General features: G+C 65.6%; 1 protein-coding gene across 1 annotated transcript in view; it reads right to left on the reverse strand.

Annotated features, from left to right (window-relative positions):
- The window catches only part of ZFPM1 (zinc finger protein, FOG family member 1), a 66302-nt gene that overhangs the window by 22871 nt on the left and 21140 nt on the right, over positions 1-22291 (reverse strand). The window contains exons 2-3 of the mRNA XM_078063682.1: positions 16531-16659; positions 13998-14123 (exon numbers count right to left, since the gene is read on the reverse strand). Of these exons, the coding sequence (XP_077919808.1) occupies positions 13998-14123; positions 16531-16659 (255 nt within the window). The remainder of the gene's footprint in view (positions 1-13997; positions 14124-16530; positions 16660-22291) is intronic.

A 22291-nucleotide genomic window follows, 5' to 3' on the forward strand; every position in this document is an offset into this window, starting at 1 on the left:
GCACTCAAACGCGGCCCCGCCACGGCCAGGGGACATCCAGCCAGGCCATGGCAGTGCCCACGTGCCGCTGGCCAGGCTCTCAACCACTCTGGGCACAGGGCACCCCACTCCTAAAACAGACGGCACCGGAGCCCACTCTTGGCGGTGACGGGGCTTCCTACGGGCTCAGGTACATAGAGCACCGCGGGAGCCCCAGTCCCTCCTCCAAGTCCTCGGTGGTGGGCCACAGCGGCTGCCCCCACCAGCTGCCCACCTGGGTACCCCTAGCCTCAGCACGAGGGAGATTTGGGACCTGCACACGGCGGGCAGAGCCTGCTCACGTGGATACACCAAACGGGGGCCATGGGCAGGCACGGAGGGCCACCTCCTGGACGGTTATCTTGTGAACAGAGAGCCCAGCCAGGTGGGTGGGAAGCTTGGGAACCCCAGGCCTGTGGCCACAGAGCCTCTTGGCTGGGATGGGAGGGCTGATTCTGTGCGGGTGCCATGGTGTGCCCCATCCTCTCGGGATCTGGCTGGAGGGGGCAAATCTGGGCTTGGGGAGAACTGTCTGGGGGGAGGGCGAGTTCCCATCAGCTTCTGGGAACATCTTCACCTGCTGGGCCCATCCTGTCGGCCGCTATTTTTGCTTCCTATGTACCGATGAAGCCACAGGGCCAGAGGAGGGGGGCTGGGGACAGGCTGAGCAGGAGGTCCTTGTGCTGGGGCATGAGGAAGGCGTGGGGCTGTGTGCGGGAGGATCGGCAAGGTCCCAGTGCCCGGGGGGCTGTCCGCTACCCCACAGGAGGCCGGCCCTGCTGCTGTCTCCTCCGTGAGCTGGCCTCCTCAGGCCTGGGGCAGTGGCAAGACTCCCACCGGGGTGCTTGGGGCGTCCTTCCTGCTATCCCACCTTGAAGGGCCTGGGACCTGGCGTGGGTGAGGGTCTTCACCCTGCCTCTGGCCTGGGCAACCCCACAGAGCACCGCTGGGAGGGCCAGACCCTGTGGGAGGGCAGCCAGAGGGCCAGGACCTGTGACCTGAGGACACAGAAAAACGAGGACCATTGGCCGTCATCGTTGAGAAACTGTGTTTCACCTACGATCTGGGACTTCCGGCCCCGCACCGTGGCAGAGCCAGGCTCGCGGTCCTGCAGGGCTATGGCCCCTGAGAGAGGGAAGGCCTCTCCGGGACGATGCCCCACCCCTGCACCCACCCTGGGGGCTGCCACAGGGCCACGCCTCCAGCCAGCCGTCTCGACGTTAGCTTCCATCACGCGGTGCCCAGCACAGGGGACGTGACTGAGACCAAGACTAGGGAACATCAGAGAGGAGCCCCTTCCCAGGGAGTGTCCTGACCCACCGCACAGGGCCTCCTGGGGGGCCCACCCCAGCCCCGCCACCACCGTCTGCAGTCTCCAGCTTCTCGGGCCTGGCCCCTGCTGGCCTCTGGGCCTGGTTGCGGGTGTCCAGCCTCACCTGGCCCCCAGGCCCCCCGAGTGGCCAGGCTGGGTGGGGTGTGCAGGGCCTGAGTCCTCCCTGGAGGGGGGTTTCCTTCTCATCCAGGCCCGAGGTTTTCAAAGGGCTTCAAGCCCAGAACCTTCCTTCCTAAGCAGCCGGGGTTAGGCTGGAGCAGTTGGGTCCCGGAGCTCAGACCCTGAGGCCTCCTCTTGAGCTCCTCCCTCGGGAAGGGGCCTGTCTGCCAGGAGCCCCGGCGGCCTGCCTGGGGTGCGCTGTCCCCTGGGCGTGCTGCCACGTGTTCTAACCTTCCCTCGGCCACCCAGCACTCTGGCTGGGTGGCTGTATCACGTGGGGCCGGCCTGAGCCCGGGCGGGCTGGCAGGCAGGCGACCTTCCTGGGAGCCAGCTGCAGGGGTCGCGGCCGGCAGGGCCACATGGAGGCCGGCTCCGCCGTGGGCCAGTGGGTGCCGGGCACAGGGCCCACCCCAGGGCATGGCCCTGGACACCCTGGCTGGGACCTCTGTGTGCCTGTGCCCTCGTGCAGGCAGGGGGACCATGCCATCGGCTACCGGCCCCTCCCTGCCTCCGGCTTCCCTGTACCCTGAGCCCCGCTCCCCCGACCTCTAGTGCTGCGGGGCGGACGCTCACGGCCCACGAACTCAGCCTCTCCGGCGGGCTGTCCGTCCCTCGGGCCGGGCTCACCGACAGCTGTGTCCTGAAGGCACGGACGGTGCCTGGGACCCAGGGGGCAGCTGCGTCTGGAGGACGGGGGCAGGAGCCAGAACCAGCGCTGGACACCCCAGAGCAGCCGACAGGCCATGGGCCCGGGAGAAGGGCCCCGGGGAGACACGCGGGAGCCCAGGTCCTCCCTCTCCACAGGCTCCAGCTTCCCACACCCCCATCCGGCCCTGGGGAGGGCCCAGGCCTTCTACAGAGGGTAGCTCGGGGGGCGGGGCAGGCCAGGAGGGGGAGGGCTGGGCCTAGGTCTCCCGGAGCTGCCCTTGGACCACTGTGGGTCTGCACCACCAGCCAGCGGGCTTAGAAGTGGGCAGGGAGGGCGGCCCCCAGCTCTGCCCCTGCCCCACCCACCAGCTGGTGCCTGGGAACTTCTCTTCCTATCACTGGAACATCGCTGGAAATTATTGATTTTCTGACACAGAACAACAGCCCATCTTTATCGGGCTGAACCCTGGCCCCAGCTAATGGCGGAGCTGGGGCCTCCTGGGAATTGCCGGCAGGGCAGGGTGGGGCCTGCGGGGGCCCTTCCCCACTGGGGGGTCAGCAGCCCTAAGGGAAGGGGGGCTGTGGGGCTGGGATGGGGCGGAGCCATCTGGACCAGGCCCCGGGTCGCTGGTAGGGGCCCTGCGGGCAGCTTGGACTCAGCTCTGGGGGAGGTGACAGCGGGCGCTGCCTTGAGCTCTGATCACCTCATCTGAACCCCCAAGCAGAGCTCCTTGGGGGTGGGGCTGTGCTCTCAAGACACTGCCCCCGTCCGGCAAAGCCAAGAGCCGCTCGACTGGCAGGAGGAGACACAGCGTAAGAGGCGGGGCCCGAGACCCCTTGGTGGTCTGCGTGTTGGACCCGCGACACTGCCCTGCTCCCCACCCTGGACGGGGCCTCCCCCAGCCCCATGGGGCCTGAGAACACCACCTCCCCGGCACCTCCGAGTGTGAGAACTCATGGTCCCTCCAGCCTTCTCGACAAGCCAACTGCCCTGGGTCTCTGGGCCGCAGTCTTCCCAGCTATGAATCGGGGAGAGGGAGTCCCATTAGCTCCTGGGAGACCCTGAGGCCTGGGAGCTGGGGTGGGGGTCCCTGGCCCTCCCCAGCCCTGCCTTGTCCTGGCTGCAGGCTGGAAGCAGGATGTGTGATAAGGTAAAGAAAATGCCTCCCATGCAAACAGCCTCTCGGGCTCCTATCGGCGTCCTGGCCCCTGCCCCCTGTTTTTCCAGGGGCCGACGCCACCGAGGGCCCTTCCTGCCCATCTGGCCTCCAGCTCACTACCTCTTGGCCTCTGGCCTGGCCAGCCCACCCTGCTCCCTGCCTGGGCTGGGGTGTGGCCAGGGGTCTAGGCCCAGTCGCCCCTCTATAAATGGAGGGTGGTAAGTGAGGGTCTGGGCAGAGGCCAGGTGGTCGCAAGGGTGGAGGGACAGCCCTGGGTATTGACCCCAGCCTGGCAGGTGCCCGCTTCCACCCTGGGGGGGGGTTTGGGGGGGGGCGGCAGCAGGCACCAAGGTCAGCCAATGTCACGGAGAACATGACACTGTCACCGCCTATGGCCCAGTGAGCCCCTTAGGGATTACAAAGATCCTTCCAGAAAAGCCGATAGTCCCTGAGCACCTGCTGACCCTTTATGAGCCCTGCGCTTCTCATCTGCCCCACCCACAAAGGAGGCGCTCTCACATGGGGAGGGAGGCTGGGACCCAGGGAGAGGCCTGGGCCTGCAAGGCACGGAACCCACAGACACCTGCTTTCTCGGCGCTGAGCAGCCTGGTCCTCAAGCCCGCCCCTCCGCCTCCCCCGCCAGGCCATCAGGGTGGCTCCCAGACAAGGCCAAGGGTCAGAGAGGACCTGGCCACACAGTGAGGGGGGTGACGGGGTTCAAGCCCGGGGGTCCAACTGCATCCAGTGCTCTGTGCTTCATGCCCCTGGAGGCGGAGGCAGGAGAGCAGGGCTGGGCCAGGGCAGGGGAAGCGGGTGAGGGGCATGGACAGAAAGCCCAGCTCCTTCCCACCTCTCCTCTGCTCAGGAACCCTCAGGCTCCCCACTGGGCCCCGAATCTGGCTGGAGCCCACCGCTGGGCTCCGCAGGGCGTCTCAGCCTCCGGAGCACGGGGCTCACTCCCACCTCCACACCTCACCCCTCGCTCGTCTACCAGGCTGGCAGCACGTGCCCTCTGAGACCCAGCAAGGTCCCAGGCCATCAGGGAACGGGCTGTTGCTGCCCTGGGCCCTGGGGCGGGGCAACTGGGAATTATGCAGAACCAGTGAGGGCTCAGGGAGTGGGGCCTCCCCGGCGTCAGCCCCAGAGCTGCTGTGACCGTGGGCCTTGGCGCTGGGTGAGTCCACCCCACGCGAGTGTGTGCGGGGCGATGCACAGGCCGGCCAAATGTTTAGGAATCTGTGTAGAATTTGCTTCTTTTAGAATCGTTTCTCCCTCTTCTAGAGATTCTACGGGTCGGCAAAATAAATTACTAAATAAATGGCTTCCCATCATCAAGACCGCCGTGATGGCACTCCTCGCCCGATGCCTGTCCACGCAGAGAGGACTGTTCTGCGACCAATTCCTAGGAGCTGAACTGCTGAGTCCAGGCAAGAGCTAGGGGCTCCAGCCAGGCGTCTGGGAGCACCGGCCTGGCGGGGGCAGGACCCAGGCTCGGGAAGCGAAGGACCAGCTGGCCCCGCACAGACCACGGCTGACCGAGCACCTGCCGAGGCCGCTGCAGGGAGCCGGGGCGGGGGGCGGCGCAGAGGCGTCTGTCTTCTGTCTGCGGGGGCAAAGGGGGGTCCCGGGCCGGGGGGGCAGGCGGGCGGGCGAGGGCCCCCTCCCCACGACGACACACAAAAGCCCCCGCGATAGCATCACGCCACATTTCAGGCCCAGCTCGGCCCTTTCGGGCAGGATATGACCAGCCCTCGAGCCAATGGCGGCCCCTTTGTCCCATCTCCGGGGACCGATCTTATCGGCCGCGTCCACCGCCGCCGTAATGGAAAAACACGGTGAGGAAATCAAAAGTTACGCACAGAGATAGAGGAATAATAAATAAATAAATAAATAAAGAGTGAGCCCGCGCTGGTGGCAGGGGAGGGGTCTCGGAGAATGGAGTGTCGAGGCCCGAGGGGCGGGCAGCAGGGCTGCGGGCGGGCCCGGTTCCCATCCTGGGTCTGAGAGGGCTGCCGCGCCTCGCCAAGCCTGTTTCCCTGTCAGGTGGGTGTGACCGAGGCGCCCACTCCTTGGGGCAGAGGCGGATCCTGGGAGACCCTGGCACATGACAGCAGAGGCCGCATGGCCACGGCGCCCTGCAGCCCTCCAGCCGCCCGCCCTGCCCAGGCCCGTCCCTCCTCATGCCTCCAGACAGCCCCGGTGCCCTGGCCCCATCCCAGAGGAGCAGCCTGAGCCCACAGAAGGGCACAGTGGGCCCGAGGTGCCCAGCGACAGGGGACAGCTGGAGGCCATCTCGGGCCCCGCCGGCCAGGGAGAACAGGAGAGGGACAGGGAGGCGGACAGCCACACCAGCAAGGGGAGTCCTTCCGGTGGCCAAGGGGCAGGACCAGCGCTGGCCCCAGGAAGGGAGCCCTGCTGGTCTTCATGAAGGTCACAGCCGTGGTGGCCACGTGGCGGGAACGGCCCGCAGCAGGCGCCAGCCCCGTCGTCCCCTGGTGTCTCCCAGGTGCGTGTCTGCGGCCACCACACCACAGAGGCCACGGGCTGAGCATGCTGAGCTGACACGTCCCGGCCACATGGCCAGGCTGGGGAGAGTTTGAGCTTGGGCCTAGGAGGAGGACAGGGAGAGAAACTTCTGGAAGGGGCCCCAGGTGTGAGCAGGCAGACCCAGACCTGCAGCGCACTGACATTGGGAGGTGCTGGTAGGGCCGAGGAGGCCGCTCAGACCCAGCCTGGGGCCAGGGGGCGGTCTGGCCGGGGCAGGAAGCTGGGTGGGAGGGCGGAGGAGGAAGCTGGGCTCGATTAGCGTCCGCGGCCGAGATAGGCCACCCTGGCCACAGATAGCCGCTCCCGGAAGGCCGGTGAGGTCAGCGGGCAGCACAGGGCAGGCGGCCAGGCCTGGGCCCCCACCCGCTGCCGGGCGGCCGACGACTCAGGCCCCAGCCACGCGCCCTGCCAGCTACTGGGCTGCCTACCTGCCCTCCGCCAGGCGGCGTCTACACCCTGGGAGGGGTTGGGGGAGCCCCCAAGAACCCTGTGCGATGGGGCTGGGAGGTGGCCACTCCCCAGGAGGCAGGGCTGCGGGCTCAGTCTCCACTCAAGAGCCCAGTGGTGGCAATGGGACAGCCTCAGTTTCCCCGTCTGTAAAACGGGGGCTGTGGCATCTGATGTCAAATTTCCATCAGCTTTCTCACGGGTCTTGCAAGTCCACCCACGAACCCCTGCGGTCCACCCCCACACGGTGGTCAGCCCCTCCCTCAGCCTCCCTCCCCCCTGCAGTCCCACCGCAGGGCCTTTGCTGGGCTGAGCTCTGTGGGGCGGGTTACCCAGCGGGTCTGAAGCCTGCTCCCCCAGCCGGGCGCGGTGTGTGCACACCCGCGGGTTCTGCCCCCCCCGCCCCCCTGCTCCCCTGTCTGCATCCCTGGCTCAGTGTCCGAGCCCCTCGCTGCTGTCCCTGTCCCGGCCTGTGGCTCCAGGAGGGCGGCGTCGGGGCTGCTCGTTCAGGCCGTGTCCTCAGCATCTGCACAGCGGCTGCCACGCAGTCGGCGCTCAGCGAGCAGAGGCACCGGCTAGGGAGCGAGCGGGGATGCGCTCTGGCTGCAGGACGGCGGTCTCTGAGTCTTGCTAACACCTGTTCCTCTCACAGGTCCCGGTCCTGGGGGACCTGCAGCCCCCGTGTTGCTGGGGGTGCAGTCGGAAGACAGAGCCAGTCAAGGGCCCATCGGGGTGCCAGGTGGATGGCGCCTCCGCGGTCAAGAGCCACTGACCGTGGTGAGGGGCTGCCCGGGGCCAAGGGGTCAGCAGCCCAGCCATGGGGGAAGCCACGGCCAGCTCCACGCCTCAAGGGTCCCCACCGGAGAGGGACAGGGAGGTCTTACCGCAGACGCCCCTCTGCACATGGCCTTCCTGGGGTGCTGTGCACGGCCGGGCCCCTGGCGCCCACTGGGTAGTGCAACAGGGGCACCTATGTGGGCCGGGCCGGCCACGGAGGCCAGGCCACAGGCTCAGGCATGGCTCCCACTTCAGCCCTGGCCCAGGGGCCCATCTGTAGGCCTTGCTCGGAGACGTGGGCAGGCCTGAGCTGTGGCGGTGGACGCAGGCCGAGGGTCCAGGCCCCTTCCCTGGCCCAGGACCAATGTCATGGAAAGAGCTCGGGGCCAGCAGGCAGTGGGCAGCCGAGGGGCCCATCGATCAGCCAGCCACCCTGGGCCTGTGCTGGTGGAAGCCCCTGAGCTCCGTTTCCTAGACAACCACATATGCGAGGCAGCCCCCTTGCTCTGAGCTTGCCTCCTCCCTCCTCACCCCTGCACTCACCCCAGCTGCAGCGGGGCTCACTCCGGCCTCAGGACTCTCGCCTCCGCTGTGCCCTCTGCCCGGGGCACTGTTCCCGGGACAGTGCTTCCCCTCCCTGTCCTGGTCTGGGTGCCGCGTGGGCCCGGCATCACTCCCCCTCTATTCCTCGGCCACATGAGGGTACCGCTCCTGTATTACGCAGTCTCTGTCCCCCGGACTCGGGCGTCAGCTCCCCGGCCACCTGCAGGCTGCCGGCCCAGGCAGCTGTCTAACATCCAAGTGTTTGTGGAGTGAATAAATGACCTCCTTCTCTTCCTACTCCTGGGCCCTAGACACCATGCTCTTTGGGCTCTATGGCCTGTGTCACCCCCACAACACAGCTCTAAGGGGGGGCCATCTCCCACTGCGGCCAGCAGCCGCGGCGTACCTGACCCCCAGCAGGTGCTCAGTAAACACCTGGGCAGGAAGGAAGGCTGGCTGACCACAGCGACACACAGCACCCCCACCCCCGGGACTGCCCCCCATCTCCTGGAGGCTCAGGCTGCTCAGCTGTGAAATGGGGAGGCTCAAGGATGGGCAGAGGGCCTGCTGTGTGGGTCTCAGGGCACGCGTCCACCGGGGACCACAGTGTGGACTCCCTTCCCGGGGACCCAGAAGGCGTGACTCCTGACCCAGCCACTGGGTCTGGTCTCTGGAGCTGACCCCAGGCTGACCCTTGCCACCCGCCATTACCCTCTCCCTCCCCCCTCCCCCCCATCTGTTAATCTAAGACAAATAGGCCTATCGGGCCGCGGTGCCAGGCCCCACGATAACGCAAAATAGCTGAAATGATTTTTCCCACCCACACATGCCGAGCCGGTGGGAGGGGACGCGCGGCCAGCCCGTATCGGTCCATCTCCCGGGCTGTCCATCAGGACAGGCCGTCCTGCCTCGGCAGCCCGACCGCCCGCTGCCGATAACAAACCTTGAGGTTTGCCTAGAAACTCCACAGTGAGATTAGTCAGCCGAGAACGGCCCAGATAGCCAGCCCAACGCCCTTGCTCACACTCCAGGGGCGAAAGTTCCAGCAGGCTCCCCAGGACCCCAGGGGTGGGGGGGGGGGTGAGGCTTCAGCGCTTGAGCAGGAGGAAGCTGCCTCCTCTGGCCCATTATAGCACCATGCTCCCTGGGGGTGCACTTTCAACCCATCCGCTGCACGGCACTGAGCCCAATACCTCACTTAAAACCCTCCCGTCTCTCATTTTATAGCCAAGACAGCAGAGGCATCTATACTCCCTACACTGAGCCCAAACCCTGACCAGTCTGTGCCCATCCTAGTGCTCCAGCCACACCCACCATACTGAAACCTCAGGGCCTTTGCACGTACCAGCTCAATGCCTGGACACCCTCACCCCGCTCCAGTTGGTCCTTTAAGCCTCAGCTTACGGAGGCTTCTGCTGACCTACAGTGCCATGAGGACATGGCCAGCCTTTCTGTCTCTGCCTCCAGGGCCCGACATGGGGACAAAAAAGGTAACCCCTGATGCTGGCCAATCAGATTTTGTTTCGTAAACAGTGGTCACCAGGAAAGACTTCCGGGCTCCAAGGCACTTGTGGGTGAAAGGGACCCCTGTCCTGGGGCTCTGATCACAAAGCCAGGCCTGGCCACCAAGTGTGACTCTGACCACGCCCTTCCTTCTTCATAGCCACCTGATGTCCCCGGAGCTGGTGGGGGGCCCCTGTGGGCCTCCCAGGTTCACCTCCCTGCTCCCCACCTGGCACGTGGCACCTGCAGCGGACAGCCCTGCACTCAGCAGCCGGGTGCACGCTGCTCCCCCGCCAGGCTGTCTGGACCTTGGCTCCCAGAGGGGCAGATGGAGAGCTGGTTCTCGCCTGCCCTGTGCCAGGCAAGCAGGCGGGGAGGGGACCTCACACCACGAGGCTAGTTGCAGAGGAGGCTCCCAGACCCCCCTGGGACTCCCCACAGATGTTCCCTTCATCTAGTTCCCATGACCTGGCCAGGCAGGCTGAGGGCACGCTGACGGCCACGGGACAGAGGCTCCCATGGGGGCCAGGAGGTGGGTGACGGGCCCAGGACCCCCACTCAGGATGGGACCCTACAGGCTCTCAGCCCTAACAGGGCCTGGCCTGCCTGCCTGACCTGCTTTTTCTAGATGTTAAGTGGGGAGACAGGGGGTGGGGAATGGGATGATGGCAGGAGGGCTGGGGGGGCATGGAGTGGGGGGCCGACCCCTCACAGGCAGAGAGCTCCTGGCCAGCTGCCCTCCAGACATGCTTTGGGGATTACAGATTACAGCTCTCAGTCATTTGCATGTCGGAATTTTAAACAGCCTGCCCCTCCAGCGAACAAGGTCGTTTCAAAGATAAAAATACCGAGCTCTCCCCCTTCCTGACACCCACCCCTTTCCCTTCAAAGCCCCCCAGCCCAGCATCCCCCTTTCCCCAAGCCCCAGTGGGTGCCTTCCCCACCATGGGCTGTACCCCCTCCCTACAGACCGGGGACCAGGCCTTGATCGCACTCCTGAGCCTTTACTCAGACTGTCCACTTGTGACCAGAGGACCTCCTTGCCCTGTGGGGCCCGTGTGGGGGCCTCCCTGTCCGCCAGGACCTCCTCCCTTTCCTGCACACTCCATGGTTCACTCGCGGGTGTGGTCTGAGCTCCCAGCATGGAGGACACATCCCCGCACACCAACTCATGAGGGTCCAGAGAGTATTCATCAACACGGGGTGTGGGCTCTGTCCCAGCCCCTGCAGGCCCGAGGTGGGCTACTGTCCCGCTGCTCAGAGGACAGCAGGGACAGAGCCGGCTCAGAGCTGGGTCTGCAACCCTGCCTGGCCCTGCCCACTCCAAGTGCGGTGGGGGCCTCTCATGCCCAGGGCAGGGGGGGGGGGGGACGAGACCACACCGGGGACAGGGAAGCGAAAGGCGGCCTCTCCCTGCCTCGGGGCCGCGTGGCCGGGCCGGCTGAGGGGTGCAGTGCCTTTCTGGCCGGAGAGCGGCTCCTTGTGGACCCCGCTGACACCCCACTTCCCAGAGGAACCCAGGCTGCCGGGCGGGCGGAGGACGCTACGGCTGGCCCTCTGCGTGCTGGCCCCCCGTGAAGCTACGGCTCTCCCTAGCTCCAGCATGGACAGGAGGAAACGGGGGCCCCAAGAGGTCAGGGACACAGTCCACAGTCACTCGGCAAAGCTGGACCCAGGCCGGGGCAGGTGTGCTCGGGGGTCTGTGATCCTGCCTCTCAGCACAGCTACGCCGGGGTGGGGGGGCTCCCACGGGACCAGTCACGCTCGAGAGCTAAGCCAACAGAGCTCACAACTCTTTCAAATGAAGACACATCCCTGAGCACCTCCCCGAGCACCTCCCCAGACTGCTTTTGGAGCTCCGGGGCCAGCAGGTATCCGGTGGGGCAGGCACGGGCCTAGGAGACCGTGGGCCCCTCACGCGTCCCGGACCCGCACTCTAGCGTTGAGGACGTCCTTTCGCATCCAAGACCTCCCCTGTGTTGGTGGTGTGTCCAGGCCCCCCTGGGAGGCCGCCTTCTTGCCCGGTGCCCTGGGGGTGCCTCCTGGGGGTGCTCGCGACCGTCTGCTCTGGGCCTTGACCACCGGAAGGGCAGCTCCTCTGCACACGCTATGCTGCGGCCGAGAGGCCCTGAGGCCCGGTCTCTGCTGGGCTGTGGTCACCGGCTCCTGGGCCTCCCTGGGTGGTGGGTCCCAGCAGGAGCAAAGGGGGTCCGTGAGAGCCCCAGGAGCCCTGGCTAGCAGATGGCAGCCAGAGAGGGGAGGTGGGGACGAGCAGCGTGTGCCGTGCCAGGTGCGTGCTCAGCCCTACGCTCTGTGAGGTGACCGAGGCCCACCTTGTGCAGGCTGGGTGGGAAACGGAGGCTTGGGGCCCAGCCACTCCCCCAAAACCAGACAGTGCACAGTGCACTGGGGTCCAAGCTAGCCCCTTCATCCTGGAGGAGAACGGTACCCGGTGTCCCCCAGGCTGGCCCCCCAAGCCCGGTCCCCAAGCCAGGTGGTGGGGCCAGCACTTTTTCCCCATCTGGGGACAGAAAAGTGGCGGCCAGCCAGAAGCAAGACACAGACTAAGAGACACAGGGAGGGAGAGAGCCTTGCCCAGGACATGCAGAGGGGCTCAGGGGTCAGACAAGGGGAGGGGGAGCAGGGCTTCTGGGCAAAGGCCACAGCAGCAGGCCCCCCTCCCGCGGCAGGTCACCGGGCTGGGCACTGCCCTCAGGGACGCCGGCCCCGCCAGGCCCTGGCAAAGCCCTGCTGCCCCATCGCTGGCACGGGCAGCCCCGCAGAGATAAGGATGCAGTGGGCCTCTCTGGCTTCCCTGGCGGACGATAAGTGTGGCCTGTCCGGGGTCTGATAGGGGGCAGGCACCGCGGCGGTTGGCCAGGGGCGGCTTATCGGCCCATCGCTGCCCACTGCACAGAAATTCCTATCTGCGGAGGCTGAGAGGGAGCCCCCCGGCCCCAGAGGATGCACCCCAGCCCTAAACCACGGCCACCCCAGCTCCAACCCCCCTGCCCTGGGGTCAGCTCCCAGCCTCTCGGGGCCTCTGGGCCCCCATCTATAAAATGGGGGTGAGGCACTGTGTTGCATCCTGGGATGGCAACTGAAGCTGCTGTTGACACGTCGCAACCCCTGCTCCGGAGCCAGGCCTGAACCCCCAGAGCCGGGCTTGCACCCTGAGAGCTGTGCTTGCACCCTGGGAGCTGGGTCTGCACCCCAGGAGCCGGTCTGCACCCCAAAGCTGGGTCTGCACTTCCAGAGCCCGGTCTGCACCCCACTTTGCTGCTTCCCAGCTGGGTGACCTTGGACAAGTCCCTTTGTCACGCTGTGCCCACCTCAGAGGCTGGTGTGGGGACTGCGTGGTGCTTTCCTCCCCAGGGATGCTCTCCCCGGTGGTTGTGGCCTCAGTCAGGGCCCCTCAGGCACGTGGGTGGTCCCTGCTCCCCCCACCGCAGCAGGAAGTTTCCTGATAAAGACTGAAATGTGAGGGGTTATGGGGCCCGTGGCAGTGCTGACCTGGCTTCTGGGGGGGGCGCCTCGTTGTTACCTCATCTGCAGCTGGAGAAACTGAGGCAGGAAGAGCAGTCTGACCACAGGGTCCCTGCCCAGCCCTAAGGCACTGTGCTGTGTGCAGAATGGCCCCGGTGCGGACCCAAGCACCCAGGCACCCATGTGGCTTAGCGATGCCTGACTAGGCCCTGAGGGCCTCAAGGACACATGGCCCCATGGCCCCCCTGGCCAGCTTCTCCTTGGTGGGGACAGGGCACATGGCTGCCGCCTATCTACCAGGACACCTGGGCACCCCCCCGCCATCAATGGGACCCCAAGAAGTGGGGGGGGACGGCTGAGGGACACAAACCCAGTCTGTTTGAAGGGCAGCGGGCTTACTGTGCTGGGGGCAGCAGAGGGGACCCCCAGCACTGTCTTGCCCAGGATGCTCGGCTCCTAGACAACACCACGGCCCACCCAGGCGGGAGGGGCTGAGAGCGGACTCGCTTTCCCCGTGGGGTGGGGTCACCATCCTGGTTGTGAGCGCCAGGCCAACCCCTCCTTCCCATGGCCCTCTGAGGAGGAACGGGGGTCCCCTCTGCCCTGGCAAAGCCCTCCCTGACCCCACAGCAAGGCAAGGCCCTGCCTATGTGCCCCTTGCCACGGCCCAAGCCACACTCGCATCACCCCTGCACACACACTCTGGGATCATCTGCTCACAGCGGTGTGCGGGCACACGGCACGCACTCAGTGAATGCTTCCTGCATGTGCACACGTCTGAGCCAAGGGCCGCCTCGCCCCCGCCCTTGAGGACAAGCCATACCGGTGTCCGGAGATGCAGCCCCACACCCCCGCACGCCACCCCACTTTCCCCGGAATTATGGAGAGCACCTCTGGTCAGACTTTCGGCTGCAAATTGGTGGTCGGGGCGACGGGTAGCAGGAAACCACCCTCAGAGCCACGCCCCGCGCTCCAGCACCGGGCAGGTGGGGCCGACGCCTGCCTCCCACGTGACTGCAGCCACCCCACTCCGGCCCGAACCCCCAGCCCGGGGGGGACGGCCCTCCAGACGCACGCCCACAATGCCTCTCCCCGCCCTCCCCACCTGAGGCTCCTCTTGCCCAGCCAGAGGGGAATGCCTCCCGGGAGCCCCGCAGCGTGCTGGCACAGCGTGGTGCCCGGCCCCACAGGCTGGCTGGACTTTGGAACGGGCACAGGCCCTGGCCCAGAGGGTCGCCACCGGCCTCCTCAGCCAGGAGGCAGGGCCTGTCCCACCCAAGCTGCCAGGACAGCAGGCTCCTTGGATTTTCAGAAGGCTGGGCCTCCAGGCCCCGACCGACCGACCAACCGACCGACCGACCGCAGGGGTGCTTTACCTGGCCCGCTCCAGGAGACGCCGGACTCCTCCTCCAGCCTTGTCTCCGACTCCTGCCCCTTCATCTCCTCGGGGCCTCCTGGGGGCGTGGGGGGCGGTGGCGATGGTGGGGGTGGGGGATTAGCGTCTGCAGACAGAAAACACCATCAGGCCCTGCCATCCCTGGGCGCCGATCCACCCACCTCCCCATCTCGCCCTGTGGCCGGGAGGGAAACTGAGGCCCCAGTGGGTGAGCACGTGCTCAAGGTCACCCCCCACACCCAGGTTTGTGCTAACGGGGGACAGAGACCTCAATTTTCTCTTTGGCCTTTAAAACCTCTCATCCCCTCATTAATTGCCGCAGTAATTATTCCAGCTGCAGCTAATAATTAGAGGGTAGGGTGGCCTAAAGGGCACACGTGCAGGCCCCAGCTCCCTGGTCTCCTCCGCCGGCAGCTGGGGGCCCCTCGAGCCGGGCCCTGCACCCAATTCCAGCCCAAAGGGCATATTTGCCTTCCCTGCCGAGCCTGATAACTACCGCGGTCCCCAATCGATGAGCTCCCATAAAAGCCCCCCCTTGGTGACGTCACGCGCCCGGCAGATTATTAATACCCGAGATAAGAGCTGTGATTAACATCAAATAAATCAATCACACAGTATAAAAGTCCTATTATTTTTGGCTATAAATCAACGTGGCTGGCATTTGAGCTCCAGCCCTCGCGCGGGAGCCGCGCTGGGCCTGCCCGAGAGGCAGATACGGCTCCCGCTGCCTTATCTCGCCCATCTCGGCGTTATCACCGCGGCCTGTGCCAGGTGCAACCCCGGCTGTTTTTTCCAGCTCCTTCCCCGGCCCCGCCCCCACCCCGCGCAGCCCCAGCCCCGGCTAGCAGATCAGATAAGGGGCCCGGCTCCCCTGGAAAACCACCGGGTCAAAGTCCACCAGCAACAGCCACTTGGCCTTTGGCAGCTCAGGGCGCCCCCGGCAGCACACAGCACCTAACAGCGGGGACGATGGTGGCGGTGATAAGGGGCCCCTCACGCACTCCCGCAGCCTCGGCCGCCCAGACACAGATGCGGAAACTGAGGCTCAGGCAGGGCAGGAGCACGGGCCCGGGGAAGGGCCGGGGGACAGCGGGCTGCACCACTAGCCGCGGTGATGAGGCAGGCGGCAGAGATAATAGGAATGACTGCAAAGCAGCTCCCCGGCCACTGTCGCTGGGTGAGCTGGGGGGAGGGGAGCCTCGGCCCCCGCTCCCGATGAGACTGCCACTGTGGGAAGGGACACCGGGGCCAGCAGGTCTCAGAGGATGAGGCTCGTTGGGCTCCTGGCCTGTGGTCATCGCGGGGGGCAGGGCACGGATGCTCGGAGACTGGGAAACGCTGGGGGCGGGGGGTCCACAGTGAGTACGTCTGCCTAGGATCTCCGCTGCCCACTGGCCAGTCCCTCTCGGCCTCTGAAGTGGCAGGTACGCCCTTCTCTGTGCGTCCTCTGGTCTCTGCTCAGTGTCACCCCCGCCCCATCTCTCCCTTACCCCATCATGTCACCTACTCACTGCCTTCTGAAACGGCCTGCTTTGGGGCTACATCGCCCCCATCAGACTACGGCCTGGGGGTCACTCAGCCCCCGTGTGCCAAGAGCGTCACGGCCCTGAATGGGGGTAAGACCCCCGGCCACGGCCAGCAGGGGGGAGGCAGGGAGAGGTGAGTCCGGCTCAGAGCAGGCACACCAGATCCCCCACTAATCCCCCAAGTCAAGTATCCTCCTCAGGAAAACAGGGGTGAGGGTGCTGACCTCCCCCACGCGTCCACCTCAGGGAGGCCTCTCCTCCCGGGGGTGTCTGCGGGTACGGCTAGAGAAGCTGCCCTCGCTTTGAGGCCCGCTGGGACCTGTCCAGAGCAGGCTTCCCGATGTCAGGTTGATTCACCTCTGGGTCTCTCCCCACCACCACCCCCACCCCCGAAATTGCCACCAAGAGGGTCCAAGGAAAGGTTCCAGGTGCCTGGGGCGGGGGGAGCAGGCTCTGTACGAAGGGAAATCAACCTGAATCCAGACCTGGGGGCGGATCACTGCTCGGGTGTTTATAGGCTGTGTGACCGTGGGCAAGTCCCTTCACCACTCCGGGCCTCAGGCCCTCGTCTGTAAAATGGGGTACAGTGCCGAAGCAGGAGAACCTGCTATGCGCTGAGACCACGCGGGCTGAGGCCTCGCTGTCCCATCCCACAGACGGTAAACGGAGGCGGGGGAGGGCATGGCTTTCTCGAGGTCACTCAGTGGCCCAGGACTCCCTGTCCAAGCCTGGACTAGACCTTCCCCATCGAGGCCTTCGTCTGCCCCTCTGTACCAGAAGGGGCTGGACTCCCAAGACCCTCCTCATGCTGAGGGTGTACGTGTCTCCCGCGCCCGCCCCTCCAGGCCCCCGGCCGCCAGCTGCCCAGCCACAGGCCCGCAGACGCCAGCAAGCACAAGGCGCACCTCACCGGTGGGGACGTGGGAAGGGGTGGGGCAGCGCAGGGCATGAGACGCCGGCCTGTCGTGCACCCACCGCCGGGCTCACCTGGACTGGAAGGGCTCAGGGGCTCGGGCTCTCCCGCGGCCTCGGGCTCCGGTGTTCCGGCCTCCCGCTCTGGGCAGCTGGCGTCCATGGCCTGAGCCTCTTCCGTAGCTTCCACGTCTCCAAGGGAACCTGCAGACACAGCCCGAAGGGAATCGTGAGGCTCTGTGGGGCGACGGCCCCCGGACTCCAGACCCCCCCGGGCAGAGGGCCATAGGCTCTGCCACCTCACAGGGCCAGAGGCCGTGAGCGGCACCCCCAAGACTTGTGCACATCTCACCCTTGTATCACCCCAGTCCCTGCAACAGTTCCAACGCCTGGGGTCACCCTGGCGTCCCACCCCCACCTCCCCAGCTCTGCAACCTCTCAGCCCACTGACCCCTCTGGCCAGGAGGGTGGTCCTGGCCCATCCCGGGGTCTCCCCTCCGCTCTGTTCCAAGCTCTGGGAGCAGCCACGGTGCCTCTTCCGGTTCAGGGGGCTCCTGGGGGCTGTATGGACCACAGCCCTCGCCTCCCCCTTGCCAACCCCCTCAGGGGGTTCACGAAGCCCCAGTGCGTATGCACAGCCCCTAAGACGTGAGGGTAAATCTCTCCTGGGCCCAGACAAGCTCCCCGAGAAGCTCTCCACACTCAGGTACCGAGGTTTGGGAGCTTCGTGAGGGTGGGCCCGTGTGCGGGGCCCATGAAGTGCTCAGAACACCTGGCTACGGGAATGCGTGCTTGATGGGGCGCAGGTGCGGGCGGGCACAGGTGTCGGCGGTCAGCCTCTGGGACCGGAGGGCCTCAGGCCTGCAGCCCCTGATTCCAATCGTCACCTTCCCCAGGAGGCCCTTGCAGGTCTGCTCCACGGAGCCCCCTTACAGCTGAGAAGGTGGACTCAGAGCCCAGAGACTTCCTGGGAGAGGAGGGAAGCCAGACCCGCCAGGGCAGCACCCTCCATCAGACCGGCGCGTCCGGGGGAGGGCGGGCAGAGGGGAGAGTGGTGAGCAGGTGTCCCTCCTTATTCTGCTCTCCAAATCTCCCCAGGCCCCTTGTGGCTGGTTCAGCCTGGGCCCTGAGGCCTGGAGACAGGTGCTGGGGCTGAAGCTGCCTCCTGCCCTAGTTACCTTCCCAAATGGCTCCTCTAGCCACCTGTCCTGCCCCCCCGGTGCCCCCTCCCTCCCCCCAGTCATCAGGGAGATGATGCCCATCATCTGGGCGTGGCCATGGGGCAGGGTCCTGACTCACAGACCCCTGCTCAGCCCAGGCTGCCAACCACACAGCAGCCAGGCCCTCTTGCTGCTGAAGAAACATCTGGAAGTCATCTGTAAACGACAATATCTGCAAATCCACATGTCGGGGGTGCCTGATGGGGCCGAATGGGGCTAGCTCTTGCTGGCATTGGGGGCAGAGGCATTCGGAATGGAAGGGCCACCTCTCAGGGGCTGAGCTCCCCATCCCTGGAGGCAAGCAAGCAGCAGCTGATGGAGATCTGACTGGGATTCATGCCTCTGTGACCTTTTCTACATCACGACCCCCGTGGGGATCTGGTGAAAGCCAGTATCTTCTCCCCAGAAAACACAGAGGCCAAAACGTGCCGTTTCAGGGACTTCTCAGCAAACCCCTAGTCTTCTTCTGGTGCCCTCCCTCAGTCCCTCCTTCCCTGTATTTCCCCAGGGGTGAAACCTGGTGCCACCAGCCAGCTCCACCGCGGGCCACAGGAGCTGGCTCAGGGCAGTGGTCCAGGGAGACGATGATAGAAGGAGCAATGTGAGAAACGAGGCTCCACCTGACTTTCCGAATGTAGCAATTTCCACGGGGCAGGGAGGTGGGCAAGCTGGTTTTGTCTGCCTTCCAGCTCAAATCCCTGGTCACTGGCAGACGGCGGCCGGCTACAGTAAGGAAAACCGAGCGTTCCCGGTGGGGCGGATGCCCTTCCTGCCTCCCGCCAACATGTGGGGCGGACACCGCTCCAGGAGGCAGAAGTGCCCAGGACGTCGAGCCTCTGCGGGGGACTCCCAGGCCTGCTGGGGAGACCGTCAAAGAACAACAGACGGGCCCCAAACAGGAAACAACAGATTATAAGTGCTGGGAGGGAGGGGGGCACACGAGGGAGGAGAGAGCAGGGGTGATGGCACGAGCAGAGCGCAGAGGGGACAGACAGCCGGGAATGCGGCTCCGGATGGAGGGCCTGGGGCTGGACAGGGCTCGGCTTCGAGGCTGGAGAGAGGCCAGCGCAAGGAGCGGATCCTCATCCCAGAGGCACTGGAGGGCCCTAGGGAGTCCCCGGCAGGGTTGTTTCCCGGCTGCGGCCGTCTGGACTCCAGCTCCGGACCTGAGTCCCAGCCTCCCCGGGACACCCCGGAGCCGTAATTACAGGAGATGGGCTGCTCACCACGCCGTGGCCGGGCCGAGACCGCACAGAACCAGCCCCAGGCCAAGTCCTGTGCTTTCTTGTCAACGCACCCACATGGACAGACGAGCCTCTGAGGTGGACTGGGCACAGCCCAGCTGGTCCAACGTGGCCCCTGGGACAGGTGGGAGGCCCGACCTGCCGTGGCCTGCCTTGGCATGCATCTGGGCAGGAAAGCAGAGGCTGCGGGAGAGGCTGGCCTCAAGCTGCCCCGCCTGTGGGGTTGGTGCTGGGCAGGTACCACTGGTCACGGTGGCCAGCGGCCTGGCAGCCATCCCAGCCTCGGTGGGCAGCACAAAGGCCTCTGGGGTCAGCCTGAGACGGCTTGTGCCTCCTGGGCTCATGAAGCTCCAAGGGGACGGACCGTAGCTGAATGGCCATAGGACCTCAGGGCCTCAGTCACCTGCTCTGGTGAACGGGTACGAAGCCACTTGCTCTCAGCGCCCGCAGGGACCAGAGCGTCGGGGCAGAGCTGACGCCCCCCTCCCCACCCCTGCCCGACCCAGGGATGCAGCTCCGACTGTCAGGGCCCCGCTCAGGCGGGCCTCAGCCACCCAGGGAGGCCCCAAGCTCGTGGCGGGTCCGTTTATGGGAGAACAAAGGCCCCCGCGCCGCACAAAGGCGTGACGACGAGCGTGAAGAAAGGCTGCCGGGCTGCAGCAATTTATTCTAATGCCGCTAATTCAGTTCCAGCACAATTAAACCCGCTCTGATAATGTCGGAGACAGCCGCCAACCAGCAAATCGCTCCGAGCCCATGAGGGTACGTGTCACGGCCAAGGCTGAGCCGTGCCTGCCTCCGCACCCCAAGAGCGTGCCATCCCGCCCCCGGGTCACCCTGGGGTCCCACTCCACCGGGGGCTTGGGGAGGAGGGTTCCTCCACCGGCCACCCAGCAGAGAGACGCTGCTGCTTCCCCGGCTGCCCTGGGCCAGGAATGAGCCCCGCCTGGCCCCTGGGGGATGCTCTCTGGCAAAGATCCCAACAGCTAGTCCAGGCCAATCCATGCAAGACAGGTGTCCGTGCGGTGTGACCTCAGGCAAGTCACTCTACCTCTCTGTGCTCGGAAACCACAACAGCTCCTATGTCACAGGGTGAAGCGTGTAGTAAGTACGCACCAAACATCATTAGCTGTCACCTGCTGCGCAGCAGGGCCTGGGGAATGGGGTGGGGGGCGTGCGGTTATTGAGCATCATCTGTCGTACACCAGCCCTGTGCTCAGCATTTTACAACGTTCTCCTTTAACCACCCCGGCCCGGTGGCCCAGACTGTAGGGGTGGTGGGGAAAGCGTGTGTGGACTGCACAGGGGTACGGAGGGGGCCGGCGGGGCCCTGAGCCGGTCATGATGGGCAGATCTCCTCCCAGCTTCTCAACACCACCCAGAGGTCACGCCCACTTTGCAGATGAGTAAACTGAGGCCCAGCAAGGTGAAGTGACTTGCCCATGGCCCCCGTGAGGAAGCAGTGGAGGGGGCGGGCAGGGCAGGACCCTCCCCAGACATGCTGCCCCTGCAGACGTGGCTCAGGCAAAGCCGCCTCTGCACGGACGCCTGGATCGAGGGTGACACCGGCCGCACAGCCCAGCAGGGTGGAGAGGCCAGTGCCCAAGGCTGGACCCTGTCTCGGGGTGCCCGTGGTGATAATGGCGGTCACAGAGCTGCCCCCGCTGCCCGGAGCCCCTCAGTTATCACGGCGAGCAGACGCCCCGCGCCGACCCGTCTCCTGCTCATTAAGCCGGACGTGGAAATGGAAATGAAAACATAATAGCTATTTGATTGGGGGCGAGATAGTTTGCATATTGGCTGGGCGCTGATAGCAGAATTTCATCAACTCCCGTTCTTCATGCTTTAAGACTGAATTACGGAGACAGGCTCTGTGCGGCGGGATGATCCCCGCTCCCTTCCGAGTCCCCGAGCTGCACGACTAATGGCCCCTCCTGGCTCTGATGGCGAGGCAGCTGGTGGGGGGGGGTGGCTTTGAATGACCACCTCTAAGAGAGCCGGAGCTGTTCTCTGTGGAGGGGACAAAATCCCCCCAGACTTTGGCCCCTAGGCAGACCTGTCGGGCAGGGAGTTGGTGAGGGTGTCTCCGAGCACTGGACGGGGAGTCCCGAGGCCCTGGGCCTCCCGCTGGTCCCAGCTGGTCCTGCAGACTGCACCTGCATCCAGTGGAGGTGACTACCGCACCCCAAGACCACTGGAAACATGTGAAAGAACCAGGGCAGAGTCCCCAGGAGCCCCCCACCCAACTTGGGGCCTGACCACAGTGTGATTCTTTACCTGAGGCCCCGCCCTGTGCCCGCCCATTACGTGGGTCCTTTATGCCTCTCTGGGAAGGTCCTTTTTCTTATACCCCATTTACAGAGCAGAAGACAGAGGCCCAGAGACCTGCCCTGGAGCCCCTCCTGTGTCAGGGCTGGATTTTGAAGGCAGGCCCCCTGGCCTGGGGGTGGGGTGGACGCTGATGGACCACGTGGCCCTGCCCTTCCGCTGGAGTGCCGGCAGCCCTCATTCTGGGCCTCATCCTCCACCACTGTTCTCTCATTCACCCCTCCCTGACCCCCGCATTCATTAACCTGTCCAACCTTTCCTGGGTCCACCGAGGGCCAGACTCTGCCCCAGGACATACCCCAAGCAAAGTGAAAAACCCAAGTGTGGCCATTGCCACGAAGGAGAGGTTCAGGTGCCAGTCAGGGAAGGCTTCCTGGAGGAGGCGGCAAGTGATGGAGATCTGCAAGGGGACAGGGGATGGCCTCAGCTGGGGCCAGGGAAAAGCATTCCGAGCAGAAGGCACAGCAAGAGGCTGAGGCAGGTGGCCGTGTGCGGGCCACACCTCCCCAAGCCTGGTTTCCTCATGGAAAGCAGGGCTGGGGTCAGGGTTCAGCAAGGTGGTGCCCTGGTGCTGAGCACAGACAGGTTATTGTTATAACTGTTACAGTTTCAGCTCTCCAGGGGGTGCCACACCTGCCTTCTGGGGGTGGCAGGTTGGTGGACGGGGTTGAGGCCTGGCGGGGGGGACAGCGCTGGCAGAAGGCCTTGGCTTCTGGTCTCGCTGGGCCTGGCAGTGGTGGGCAGGCCGGCGGCACTGGGCCTGGGGCGGGTGGGGGCGCGGGGCTGCCAGGAGAGAGACCCTGGCCTCTGGGCGGCGCACGGTGGCCAGATAAGGCCCTGATAACAGAGGGAAAAGTGCAACAGATTTAGACTTTCCCACCGGGGGGCGGTGGGGCAGCTCAGGCCACGGTGGGGACAGCCCTGCTCCCCCTTAGGGGGCCTCGCTAGGGGAGCCCTGGGTGCCTGGGGGCCGTGGGCAGCCACCCCAGGGGCCCGGGTCCCCCAAGCACACAGGGCTGGGTCTAAAACCCAACCTGCTGGCAG

The sequence above is a fragment of the Halichoerus grypus genome, chromosome 15 (genome assembly GCF_964656455.1).
Source record: "Halichoerus grypus chromosome 15, mHalGry1.hap1.1, whole genome shotgun sequence".
Classification (NCBI taxonomy): Eukaryota; Metazoa; Chordata; class Mammalia; order Carnivora; family Phocidae; genus Halichoerus; species Halichoerus grypus.